Here is a 14,154-nt window from a genome sequence, read left to right as displayed (position 1 = left end):
TGCACTAACTTGATCAGAACTAGCACAAATATGTCTCCTTGAGCTGGAACTCTCACCCCCAGCTCAAAGTATAGGTGTGCTCTGGGGACGAAAAGTAAAGGTATAGAGGTAGAAGATTGTAGTGGGGCTGATGTGCAAAGGCTCAGGAGACTGATCATGTAGAGCTCTTAACCACCATAAACTTCCCGCTTCTTTCTGGCTTCCAATAATCTTCAGAGGTTTGGAATTTCACTTGGTGTCCTGTTCCCTGTCTCCTGTGTAGGGCACAAATATATTTAAAACTTAGGTCTTAAAACACCCCAAAGCAAAAATTTCAGTATGCTGGACTGAAAGTACTTTTTTTTTAAAAGGTTTCTAGCAATTGTATTACAGAATCACTCAAGCACCAATTGGGCCCAGGGTCTCCTTGTGCTTTTCTGTTGAAACACAAAGTAAGAGAATCGCCTGCCTTGATGTAATGATAAACAGCTTTACAAGAAAGTTGTAGAGGTAGTTGTTTGGTGTGTGAAGAACACTTAAAGCATAGGAATTTCAGATTAAACTAAAAAGGGAGCCAAGCATCTTACCAAAAAAAAAAAAAAAGAGAGGCAAAAAGGCAACAAAAAAGAAGGATGGATACAATTTCAAATGGTTAAATTTAAATCCAAACAACTGAGTTCCTTGGATTTTTTTAATGTTGGTTTTGGAAAATTACATCTCTGTAAAGTTCTTTATTCTTAAATTAGTGATATGTACTTTAAAGCTTAACTTTAGCTTTATGAAGTTTGGCTGGGAGTAATTCATACAGTTAAGTAATATGAAAATGGAGTTCGGGGAGAGCACCCATTGCCTTCAAATGGTTAATGTAGCTTAAACAGTTGGTGCTGTAAAACACTACATGCATGCATATTCCAGTGGCTTAAGTGTATCAGTTTCAAGAGTAAATGCACCTTGAATTTTCTTGTGAATTTGTATCAACTAGATTCTGCCCCAGTTAGTTCCCACTTGTTTAAAGACCGAAGAAGGGTTTATTCAACAAGGAACTGTCTATCATGGTTTGCTGCCATAAAAGGCTACCAGCCAAATATCATTAGGTTATTATGCCACTTACTGTGTGCGTTTTCTGAAATCAAGGAGACACATCCGCACTAGCTCTGATCAATCTAGTGTACTAGAAATAATAGAATGCAGGCAAAGTGATGCAAGAGGTGGGGGAGATCTGGACATAATTGAGGGGAGGAAAGCTGAAAAAAGTCCATACAGAGCCTCTTAGTTGTTAGGTCCTCCCACATTTGTAACTATTTGAAATAACTAACTGGAATGTGCTGTCTGACTTTTGCTGTGAGACTTGTGTGCCTCGTTCTGCGCTTTCCAGTTGCTCTAACACTTTCTACATAACCTGGCTGGATTTTTTTTTTCCCCCTTACCAAGATGCATGTTCTGGTCATCTGCTTGGGCAGTCAGCAGCTTCAGGTAGCTGTTCATGATGGGTACAAAAATTGACACCGGGAGGTTAAAAATAATATATTTCTTAGTAGATGGAGACCTCCTCAGATAGTAAAAGCATTTCAGGTTCTTTATTAATTGCTTAGAGCAATTTACTACAATCACATGAATATTGCCACTCTTAAGCAGCAGTGGAATCTCAATATAGAGCTGTCAGGGAAATTGGGTAGGGGCCACATCCTCTTCTGGATTGCCCTGCTCAGTTGTCACTAAGCTTTCAGCTGGAAAATTATGATTGTAGCAGCAGTTCTCATGGATTTGCTATAAAGATGTCAAGATTCCTGGGTTTTTTTACAAATAAAAACAAAACCACTTGCCTCAGTCATAAACAGATTGTTTCCCTGTGGACACTCAAAATAAAAATGCAAGTGGATATCCTAGCTGCAATGAATTCCTTCTTGACAGTGTTCCTTGCTTCCATAGGAAGTCTCCACAGGGAAATTCTTAAAGGTTTCTACTAAGTGATATGACTTACTGTAACTTGCTGACTGCTCCTACTGTTGTTCTTTGTTTGATGGACTTGCATTTCCTGTTCATTATCCATAGGTGCTACCGGTAGGTTTTGAACTTCCAGCTGGCACTCCATCCAGCGAACAGCTGCCACCCTTTCCAGGACCTTCACTAACTCAGGTGCTACATGACTTGGCAGATTCTGTCTGCTACTTCTCCTTTCTCTTTCAAAGAGCATGTTACAATTAAACTCTCCATTGCATGGTCTTGGCTTCTTCACTTTCTCTTTTGACTGAGTAACCCCTTCTGTGTAGCAGTGACCAGAGTCACTCGTACACTGGAAAGGCAGCAAACTTACCCTTTGGATTACTGGACCTTAATGTTTGAACTCTGGGTGCAATGACTCAAGCTTATGCTTTTACTTCTGTTTTGAGCTTGAGGGAGAGCTTCATAAAAGCCCTTGTTTTACAGACAAGTATGTTCAGTGTTGCACAGTAGCTGTGTTTCAAAGTTGGTTATGTGCCAAATATGTCTTCATAACAGAGGATTTGCAAGGCAACAATAATCACTGGGTCTTTGAGTGCTAGTTACACCACCTGCAGAGCTCAAGGGGTGAGACTGAAGGTGGTGTATTCCATAAGATGTAGCTATTTCAAATGTTCATTTCATAAACTAAGTACAGAAACTTCTTTCATCAAATCCCAGTGTTGGCAGAAAACACAGTGGGAGTGGCCAGCCCTGAGGAGGACAGCGAGATAAAGCAAAACTAGTAAATTAATTTTCCCAGTGATTCCTCTTTCCTAATAAAATGCGTTTGATGAATTAGTTGTGTGTAAATGAAGAGTCATGAAACTTAACTTCAGAAGTATTACACCCACCTGTCCTATGATTAGAATAAAAAGAGTATCTGGTAGCAAAGTTCTGGCTCTGCAGAGAGCAACAAATATTGCAATACCCAACTAGCTGTTGAAAACCCAAGACTGCTGGCTATGAGAAATCAATGGGTTTTTAATAGTCTCCTTTTTCTAGTCTATCAGAGTTGGTGCGGTTCTATAAATCTTCTAATGCTGATTAAAGATTATAGTTCAAGCAAACTGTTGGGATATGCATTTGGCCACCTTCTGGTGTACAGATAGCTGAAAACTTCCAGGGAGACTGGTGGATGTTTTCCCTTTTCTGTGAACTTTTGAGGTTGTTACTTATTGCCTTAAAGACCAAGACACACCTTTCTGACTGACAGCTGCCACTTCCTTCTGTAAAATAGAAGGAAATTCATAGACGGGGTTACAGAACTCAAGAGAATATAGGGGAAAAAAGCAGTCAAGACCTGCAATGAAATAGAAAGATTTCTAGATATCTTAAATTGCTGCGCAATGAGGTAGTATGGAGAAAATTTAAGCACATCATTAAAGAAGAAACATACAATATATGATGAAAGAAAAGCTAAAAATAAAAGCAGTGAAGATGGAGACTTATAAACAGTCTGTATCCTGTTCTTAGTGTGTTTTAGAAACCGCATGTTTAGTGTCAAAAGGTTACTTACAGAATAAACACAAACTGGACTTTTTGTCCAGTGTACTTGCCTGTAAATGTAATCCCCAGTTCTCAGATTTAGATTTATAAAGAAGAAGGTATTATGTGTTAAAGCAGGCATCTGGTAATACCTGCTTTAAAGCTGCAAAACAATTTCAGTTATAAACTTAATGTTCTGTACACACAACTTTCTTAAGTACTCACTTTTTTAACTTAAATTTTCAATTTGTGGTTTGTGCCAAAGGTGGCCTATTTTTGGAATATTTAAGCCAAATCCCTTCAGCCAAATTAGAGTTATGCCATGAAACAATACTGCATTTTTAAAGACATTGTTTAAAAAAAAAATTAGAAGTACTTTAAAAGTTATAGCCAAAATGTCTTGTGGGCTATTGCCAGTGGCTGGATGAGCAGGGAATAAAAATTAAATGAAAATTTACCTCTGCATATTCTCAGAGATACCAGCTAAGACTTTTATTGGACCCTGATGGAAGCTTTGCCCATTGGCATTACAGTGTGTTCTCCCTTCTCCGCCTGACATGCTTAAGGGCTGTAGGTCTCAGGCTTCTTCTGAGGAAAGTAACACAAAATGGGCCCTTCTAACTCATCTTGTTCCCTTTCAAGCCATGTATTAGAGAGGAGCATGTACCCAACAAAGGGAATTTACTTTTCTGTGTGTCATGCTAGTTAAATAAATGTGATATAAATGCCAGTTCCTAACTGAAACCATTTAAATGTGCATATCAAGCATAAAGTCATAATCGTAAATAAGAAAAAAGTTTATACTACATAGTGCAAACTTAATATTAAATCCCTTGACACTGTGGTGTCATCTTAGCTGTTGCACTGTTTCTGAAAGCTGGGTTGACATACTGGAGGTTATATTTGTTCTTGCAAGATACCATGTGGGCAGGTTTTATGCTTCCAAATGCATGAAAAGGAGAATTACCCAAGTTCTAAAATTGTTTGTTTTCAAAGAGTAGTAGTAGTATGGTGGGGTATGAGCTGCTCCCTTACTAGTGGTCATACATTGCCCAGGGCTTTAACCATTGTCTTTGTAACCTTCCAGTCAGTTCCTTCTCGAATTGTGGTAAGCAAAAGAGCTCCCTTCATGAGCTGTGGTTATTCAGACACTGTTCTGGCTCTTCAGCTCATCCAATGACGCATTGTTTTGGAATTCTCTTAGTGTCCCTTCCTGACTCCCATTAAAGTCTACATTCCTTCCTTTTATTGTGATGTTGACATTTTATTTTCAGGAGTCAAGGCCTTTTGGCCCCCTCTAAGCAGGGAGCACTGATAGGTCGCCAGAGACACCAGAAGATCCATGACCTATTCTAGTCTTTGTTTAGGCATTTACATATTTTGTTGTGTACATGGGCTTGCAGCACTTCGATGTCATGCATACAATTTTTTTTGAAGACTTTTTGGTATTGGCTCCTTTTGTTTCCCCAAAGGACTATGGTTAAAGGTAGTCATGACTTATTGCCCAGGCTGGGAGTGCACATATTCCTTTCATCTAACAGGATGATCAAAGAAGGATGATCTAGAAGTTGTCAAAAGATCAATCTGTATAATCATCATCATCTGTATCATCACTGGGATCACTAGGGCTCATGATAAACTATCCAAAGTCACAGCTTGTCCCTAACAAACAAATGGAGCATATAGGAGTCCGGCTAAATACAGTTCAACTCAAAGCCTTCTTGCCCCATGTCAGGAAGAATCCAGGACACCACCAGTTCATCAGAAAGGATAAGCAATAACCAGCACCTGACAACTTGGACCATGGTAACAGTGCATTCATAATAGCCTGATAGAGAGAACTTGAGTGGATACCAAAATACTAATGGAAGCAAGCAATATAGGGGACATGTACTGCATTTTGCAGAAGAATGACTTCTCTGGGTTGGTGGTAGGCGGGGGATGGTACCTTCATTTAGGAAAGCATGTGTAAGTAGTAGTGAGTATGGATGTAGATTGAGGAATCCATGCAGGACTCCATATCCAGGGAATTTTGTTTTTTCATGAACAAGTGCTCTTCAGTGCTTCAGAAGAAGAGGAGCTCTGTGTGGTTAGAAAGCTTGTCTCTTTCACTAACAGAGGTTGGTCCAGTAAAAGATATTACTGCACGCACCATTTCTCTCTCTTTGTGATATGGCAGATATCCACAAACTACTGGTAATTCAGGGACTTTCCGATCAAATCTTCTTCCAGTGTGAGACAAAAGAAGGTGGATGTCTCTTCTGGACTGAGCAAGAAGTTGCTGGTATTCTGATGGCCCCATAAGATACTTAGCAAGCAATGCATTCTCCATCCAATTTTCTATGTAGGCTTTTATACCATGCTCATTACCCTAGTATCTGAGCACTTTCCAGTAGTGCATTAAGCTATGTGACTACACATCTATCATGTTCGATGTTTGATTTTTCTCTCATCTTGTCCCTAGAGGGAGAAATGCATGCAGTGGAGTGTCTAGTTCTGGTAGACACATCCCTACTTTCCAGGAAGGTCTCAAACTATTTTCACACTGTAGTCTGTACCTTTGCCACCTCTCTGATCAGAGACAGCATTATTTCATGGTCAACAGCATTGAACCCTGCAATGCGGTCCAAAAGAGAATGGACATCGGTCTTCCCTCCACTGACAGGAGAAGATCATCAGTGCCACTAAATTAGTTTCAGTTCTGCCTCATGGGCTGAATCCTGATAGTGCCAGGCATAGAATATTAGTTTGTTAGATGAACTTGTAATTTTTTTTGTTAGCTTCTTTATGAGCTTTCTCAGGAATGGGAGGGTGGATAATGCCATTGCTCAAAAGATTAGTGTCTATTACTGATGCATTGCATTTCTCATTGCTTATGATCTGGCTGGTTTATTTAGTCCAAGACAGGGCAGTCTCTGATGTCTGCCTCAGGAATGTTTCTCACTCAGATATGTGGTCCTCCATTCATATGTTTACAAAAATCTATTGCTTGGATCCTAGTCTCTGTGGGGAGAGATTCTTGATTGTCTTGCATAACCTGTTTCTGAACTAGAGTCCGAACTTTCTTGCCTTTTCATAGAATATCAGGGTTGGAAGGGACCCCTGAAGGTCATCTAGTCCAACCCCCTGCTCGAAGCAGGACCAATTCCCAGTTAAATCATCCCAGCCAGGGCTTTGTCAAGCCTGACCTTAAAAACCTCTAAGGAAGGAGATTCTACCACCTCCCTAGGTAATGCATTCCAGTGTTTCACCACCCTCTTAGTGAAAAAGTTTTTCCTAATATCCAATCTAAACCTCCCCCACTGCAACTTGAGACCATTACTCCTCGTTCTGTCATCTGCTACCATTGAGAACAGTCTAGAGCCATCCTCTTTGGAACCCCCTTTCAGGTAGTTGAAAGCAGCTATCAAATCCCCCCTCATTCTTCTCTTCTGCAGGCTAAACAATCCTAGCTCCCTCAGCCTCTCCTCATAAGTCATGTGTTCTAGACCCCTAATCATTTTTGTTGCCCTTCGCTGGACTCTTTCCAATTTTTCCACATCCTTCTTGTAGTGTGGGGTCCAAAACTGGACACAGTACTCCAGATGAGGCCTCACCAATGTCGAGTAGAGGGGAACGATCATGTTCCTCGATCTGCTCGCTATGCCCCTACTTATACATCCCAAAATGCCATTGGCCTTCTTGGCAACAAGGGCACACTGCTGACTCATATCCAGCTTCTCGTCCACTGTCACCCCCAGGTCCTTTTCCGCAGAACTGCTGCCTAGCCATTCGGTCCCTAGTCTGTAGCGGTGCATTGGATTCTTCCGTCCTAAGTGCAGGACCCTGCATTTATCCTTATTGAACCTCATCAGATTTCTTTTGGCCCAATCCTCCAATTTGTCTAGGTCCTTCTGTATCCTATCCCTCCCCTCCAGCGTATCTACCACTCCTCCCAGTTTAGTATCATCCGCAAATTTGCTAAGAGTGCAATCCACACCATCCTCCAGATCATTTATGAAGATATTGAACAAAACCGGCCCCAGGACTGACCCTTGGGGCACTCCACTTGATACCGGCTGCCAACTAGACATGGAGCCATTGATCACTACCCGTTGAGCCCGACAATCTAGCCAGCTTTCTACCCACCTTATAGTGCATTCATCCAGCCCATACTTCCTTAACTTGCTGACAAGAATACTGTGGGAGACCGTGTCAAAAGCTTTGCTAAAGTCGAGAAACAATACATCCACTGCTTTCCCTTCATCCACAGAACCAGTAATCTCATCATAAAAGGCAATTAGATTAGTCAGGCATGACCTTCCCTTGGTGAATCCATGGTGGCTGTTCCTGATCACTTTCCTCTCATGCAAGTGCTTCAGGATTGATTCTTTGAGGACCTGCTCCATGATTTTTCCAGGGACTGAGGTGAGGCTGACTGGCCTGTAGTTCCCAGGATCATCCTCCTTCCCTTTTTTAAAGATTGGCACTACATTAGCCTTTTTCCAGTCGTCCGGGACTTCCCCCGTTCGCCACGAGTTTTCAAAGATAATGGCCAATGGCTCTGCAATCACAGCTGCCAATTCCTTCAGCACTCTCGGATGCAACTCGTCCGGCCCCATGGACTTGTGCACGTCCAGCTTTTCTAAATAGTCCCTAACCACCTCTATCTCCACAGAGGGCTGGCCATCTCTTCCCCATTTTGTGATGCCCAGCGCAGCAGTCTGGGAGCTGACCTTGTTCGTGAATTTTGAATTCTTTTATTTTGGATGTCCTCTTTAGAAGTCTCTTTTTAAGACACCACCTCAGGCTGTTGAAATGTTAAACCTGCTACTTCTGGAGGTACCTCACCATTTTTTTTTTTTTTTTGAAGCAGCACCCTGTCCATGTACATAGTTGGCTTTGGTATAGCTCTTGTCTCCATTTGCAGTGTAACTGTTGCCCTTTTATTTAGGGATAACCCTTGAGCTACTTTTACTCCTGCCCACATGGTATCTTCAGAAGAAGACCAATTAACCTGGTTTGGTGACGTGTGTATTGAGGAACGTTTGGGATGGCCCATGCCGTGAACCACTGCCCTTGGAAACAAAAAACATGAGAGCTCGGGGGCTCTTAAACATTCAGTCCGTTCTCAAGAATGAGAATCCAAACACACTATCTTCAGAAAAACAGAGCTACCACTTAACTTTTCCTTTCTATTTTTTGGTTTAAATGTGTAGCTTAATTTATTACCTGTATATGATGAAGGAAGCAGAAGTAATGGAGATATTGAAACTCTATTTTTTGCTATACAATTTTGCAACCTTAATATTAAGTAGCTTTCGATGTTAAATTTTGCCATGTGCATAGCTGGTGCCAAGGGACAGCTGCTTATTTTTTTCTTGTTGATTCAGTCCCAGCAGCCTCTAGAAGATCTGGATGCTCAGTTGAGAAGAACCCTCAGTCCAGAGACTGTCCCAGTGACATCTGCTCCTGCCTGTGTAAGTTTGTGGTGTTGGCGTTTAAAGCCTCTGGTTAAGAGTGCTTCCTTAAGTTTATGCTCTTGGATCGTTGCCCTCAGAAGCAGTGTGTCAAACTCTCTCTGGTCTTTGAAAATAAAAATGCTTTGATGCCTCAAAAGCTGGTGAGTGCTGTGCAGGGAAACATACTTGTATGACTTAAAAACTAGTAACTCTCTTGTAGGCTTTTTAATAGATTTTCTGGCCTGTTGCTAGAGGTATCCTGCTAAAACAAACACTCATTAAGAAACAGATTTTCTGAGGTTGGAACAATATAGGAGATCAGAATAAAGACTGACCTGTGACTGTCTTCTGAGTCTACAAGAAAGTACTCTGATGTACTTGGGGCAAAAGGTGCAGCTTGTGCTGGATTTTGTATTCCCTCATGGCTGGCTACCAAGTGATATGGTCCTTAAGGAGCTGTGCAGTAAGGGGTGGTTGCAAATTTTAAGATCTAATATGAAATTAAAACTTGTTAAGGATCTTAATCAGTGCTGTTTAGCAAATGGGAGTGGTGAACCTTGGCATGCACCCTAGTCATTTGGAAAGAGGTACTATATTCTGATGAATGTAGGCTCCTGTTACAGTAAATAAAAACTTGTCTACATGGGGAGGGGGGAACTGGAATACCTAGTGTGAAGTAGGTATTCTGCACTAACTCCCTGTGTGGACATACTTATTCCACACCAAGGGGTTGTCTACATGGGTACAGCCAGGAAAATTAATCTGAATTTAAAGGTATGAATTTAAAGCAAATTAGTTAAATTGCATTAAACCTCTGTGTGGACTGTCTCATTCAGAATGCAAGTGGCCTTAATTTAAATAGCTTTTGCCCTTTAAACTTGGACCCTTAGCTATTTCATACAGACTTCCCCATGTAGACAGTGCTAAAACTCCCTCAAGTTATCTAAAGGAGGAGGAGCTCTGCTGAACCATTGAAGATAAAATTTGAAAACACAAACACATATCCTTATAGTTGGTAATGCAAGATTCACTGAGATTACTTGTTACTTTTGCCTAGGGTCATTCCTTTATCCTTAAGTAAGATGGAAAAATATTTAATATTGCAGGATGCTTTAGGTAGGCTTTGTGGTGAGGATCAATATAACAGCTAAAGGATTTTCTTTGGTTTTTATAGCCTGTGCCAGCAGTGGCTTCTACAATGGTTACTGGAGTGGTGTCTGCACCGGCACAGCCCCTGAGAGAAGGTATTTATATTGACACTTGCCACCTCAGTCTTCTGAGGAATGTGAATCGACTTGCTGAACAAGAGGATTTGATGTTAAATGGCTGTCCTAAAACTGCAGGCTTTAGTAGAGGAACTGGAAAGTCACTGGCTTCTGATGAACTAGACTAAAACTATCTTACTGCAGGTCGAGAGGTACAAGGGATATGCTAACTTATTTAATTTTTAAAACTCTCCAAAAATAAGCTAAATCAAGATTTACAAGGACTCTCCGCTAAACTTACTGCTAAGGAACAATATCCAGATTTGTGGAGTGAATGCCTCCTCTCCCCTATATTACACCTCTACCCTGATATAATGTGGTCCTTGAGAGCCAAAAAATCTTACCGTGTTGTAGGTGAAACTGCGTTATATCGAACTTGCTTTTGGCCTCAAGCATTTCCATTATTAATAGTCACTTCCTGCCCCTGACTGACCACCTCAGAACCCCCGACCCATCCAGTCCCCCCACTCTCTGTCCCCTGACTGCCCCAACCCCTATCCACACCCCTGCCCCCTGATAGGCCTCCCGGGATTCCCACGCCCTATCCAATGCCCCCATCCCCTGACCGCCCCACCCCGAGAACCTCCGAACCATCCAACCCACCGCCGCTCCCTGTCCCCTGACTGTCCCCCGAGACCCTCTGCCCCTTATCCAACACCCTGGCCCGGCACCCTTAACATGCCGCTCAGAGCAATGTGTCGGAGCCTGACACGCTGATCTGCCGGAGCGTGCAGTCCTGCCCCCCAGAGTGCTGCTTTACCACGTTATATCCAAATTCATGTTATATCAGGTCACCTTATATCAGGGTAGAGGTGTATATAGTCAGCAAGAGTGAGAAGACGATATTGCTAGTTTTGATCCTTCTGTGCCTTATCAACAGATCTTTAGGTATTTCCCTTCTTTACACTGTGCAAAGAAGTGGAAATCTTCATATGAGCAGTGTGCGGGAAAAAGATTTGCTTTCTGGTTTCATTTAGAGAAGTTGAGAAGCAGACCGTGGACTTTCCAATCCTAAATGTATATCCAGCTGCTAAACAATTAGTGATTGTACAGTTCTGTAAAGGTTCCAGAATGTTTCAGGTATAAAGCGCGCACATTTCTGCTAAAAAAAAAAAAAAAAGGAAAAAAGATGCCGTAGCTAGCCAGCTCACACGCTGGCTTATACTAGCTTGATAATGTATTCACTTGTAGACCAAGAGGTTTTGTGGGGGCCTGGGAACATATATTTCTAACATGTTCTCCTGCCCAGTTTAGTTAAGCAAACTTTTCTTACCTTTTTATGAGAGAAGAGTGCTGCTGTACTGTTCAGAGTATTTCAAAACCAGTTAGGAGAGCTAACCATATTCTGAGAGATTTCCCTTCTGCAGCCAGTGTTTTATGGCAGACCTTCAAGATTTATTACAGTAGGAAAACAAAATCACATGTTGGGCTTCCTGCAATAGATTCCCCTGGAAAATTGCTTCCCTACCTGAGAATAAGTTTCCCACCCTGCTGAAGTTTAGTAGAATCGTTTTAATTGGAATGCCATGTTGGACCTTCTGCCAAATAAGGATGACAAAAGAATTTTTAAAATTTTGAATGCCAGATCCACAGTTGCACAACTAGTGTGATGGGCAGTGGTTGTATGCCCCCAGACCAGAACCAGGCCAGCCTTTGTTAGAACTTACCACACACTCATGGTGACCCAGTTGCATCCCAGCTGCACGTATTGCTGGAGTGCAGAGGTACTCAGTGCATGTCCTCCTTCCTCAGCCACAGCCCCCTGCATCACAGGCTTTGAGAGTAGTTGTGTAGAGCCGTTATGGCCACCCAACAATTTCTCCCTCACTAGAGGGACCTCTAGGTAGCTAGTTCCACAAGTCCAACAGTGCAGTGCAGCTGGAGTGTGGGGGCAGGGAGTCCAAGAATCTGGCCCTGAAAATCTACAATGAGAATCTTATACTGACTAAAAATGATTCTCAGCATTTGATTTTTTTCTTTTAATCTTATTTGTTCATTTCTGTATTAATATACTCATTCTAAATTTTATACTGGTTTAATGCTTGGGTAATCAACATTTGGCAGTAGATAAAAAATGCCTAAAGGAGCTGGCCTTAACTGAATTTGCCACTATTGTCCCATTTAAACAGCAGTCTATATCATTCACTAGTAAGCTACATAATTTCCCTGAGTGACATGCCAGTTAAATATAATACATGTAACCTGGAAGTATAATTAAGTGCCATAATAAGATGAGTGGGATAACTATAGTGAAAACCAATTTGTCTTGAAATTGTAGCATGGCCCGGTGTACTACATAATGTTCCTATGGGTGCTGCACTTCAGGTGCGCATGTGCCTTTGATAGGAGCCTTTTGGTAGCAGTGTCAGGTCCACACATGCACCCCAACTATCTTCATGCCCCATACCAAAGGTATGTAGGGCAGTGTCAGATGAAGCACCTCTTTCTACCCAAAGAGTCTCTAAGTGGATTTCTGGTTGTAGCAGCCTCATGGGGGGGGGGGGGGGGAGATAATGTTCGGTCTTCTTCTAGGGTTATAGCCCATTCCACTAGGTTTCAGTTTGCTTCCATCGCTCTGCTGAGAAAGGTTCTCATTGAGGAAATATGCAAAGCTGCCACATGATCTTTGGTCTGTACCATCTCAAGACATTATGCCTTAGTACACACCTCCTAGGGGAGACACTGCCTTTGGGTTTGCAGTTCTGCAAAAAGTCTTAGACTAGGTTCTAAAGCATCCAGCTCCTTCAGGGAATACTGCTTGGGAGTTGAGTGAAGTTACTCCTGGATGAATTCTGTGCCACTGTGCAATGCAGAATTTGTACAAAATTTCATCCCATCCCCCCTCCCCCCCCCGCCCCGCAGTATTGGTGCGTTAGAGCAGGGAGCTGCCGGACCTGGCCAAGACTGGCTCCCCAGCTTATATTGTGCAGGCAGGCTGCAGTTCCTGGGTTTGCCAGCTCTGCTTGGTCACATGATTCAGGTGGGCCCCCTCCCTCCATGGCAGCTGCTGGAGCTTGCAAGCTGCATCCCACAGGGACAGGCAGGAGCAACAACTGGGAGCTGCGGGGGCGGGGGCCACTGCTTTCTGGGAGGGGAGACTGAGGATATGGGTGGGAGCCTGCCAGGGAGAAGTGTGACTAGAGCTGTTCTCTTCCCTGCCACCCTCCTTTTTCTCAATTTCAGCATCACAGGATGCAGAGAGCAGTGAAACAACTACCACTGCAGGAGCTGGAGTTTTTAAGATGGGACGATTTCAGGTAGGAAAATGTTACTTTGTAGATTTACTCTGTGACCAGGGCATTGATCCAGGAATCTCACTTTTTGTTATGGCAAAGCAGTAGGACCCAGATTTATCAAGGTATTTAGAATTGCTGCACTCAGCATTGTAATGCCCAGCTGATTTTGGAGCCTAAATCTCATTTTCAAAAATGGTTTAGGCACATAGGTGCCTAAAACCCATTGGCTATCAATTGGATTTAGGCTTCTAAGTGCCTAAACCACTTTTGAAAATGAGATTTAGGTTCCTGAATCAGTTGGGCATTGCAATTCTGAGTGAAGCAGTGCCTAAATACCTTGAAAAATCTGGGCCGCCTTGATTGGTACCAGCTCCTGGCACACCATTTTACTGGGAGGAAGTGCCAATATTGAGTTTGATATGAGTTCAGCTTTCTATTCATGAACTCTACTCCCAGTCAGGGTTAACATCACACTTTATTGCAGCGATTTCTGGTTTGTGACCATGGCATTCTGTGACAACTGAAGCCTTGAAATAAGTTTTAACGATGTGTTGACTTTGCTGTTAGTAGTCCAGATCTTTAATGTTAGCTACATGATGGCTAATGTGACATTGGTGCACTCTGTTGCATCATTCTCTAAATTTGGTTGTGAAGGAATCTTACTGAAAGATGTAGTTCTTGGAAGAACAGATGTGGATGTGTATGAAACAAGTTGAGATGGCTTAGCTCAAGAACAGAGGATACACTTCTACCCTGATATAACGC

At 42.3% G+C, this 14,154-nt stretch overlaps 1 protein-coding gene across 3 annotated transcripts in view; it reads left to right on the top strand.

Annotated features, from left to right (window-relative positions):
- LOC311523963 (serine/threonine-protein kinase WNK1-like) overlaps positions 1 to 14,154 on the top strand; it is a 171,532-nt gene that overhangs the window by 130,952 nt on the left and 26,426 nt on the right. For all 3 annotated transcript variants that reach the window (XM_084634576.1, XM_084634575.1, XM_084634577.1), the window contains exons 20-23: positions 2,032 to 2,115; positions 8,820 to 8,906; positions 10,063 to 10,132; positions 13,337 to 13,410. In XM_084634576.1, the coding sequence (XP_084490702.1) occupies positions 2,032 to 2,115; positions 8,820 to 8,906; positions 10,063 to 10,132; positions 13,337 to 13,410 (315 nt within the window). The remainder of the gene's footprint in view (positions 1 to 2,031; positions 2,116 to 8,819; positions 8,907 to 10,062; positions 10,133 to 13,336; positions 13,411 to 14,154) is intronic.

This window comes from Lepidochelys olivacea, assembly GCF_965140295.1.
Source record: "Lepidochelys olivacea isolate rLepOli2 genome assembly, chromosome: 1".
Taxonomy (NCBI): Eukaryota; Metazoa; Chordata; order Testudines; family Cheloniidae; genus Lepidochelys; species Lepidochelys olivacea.
This window is presented reverse-complemented; position numbering and strand designations above follow the sequence as displayed.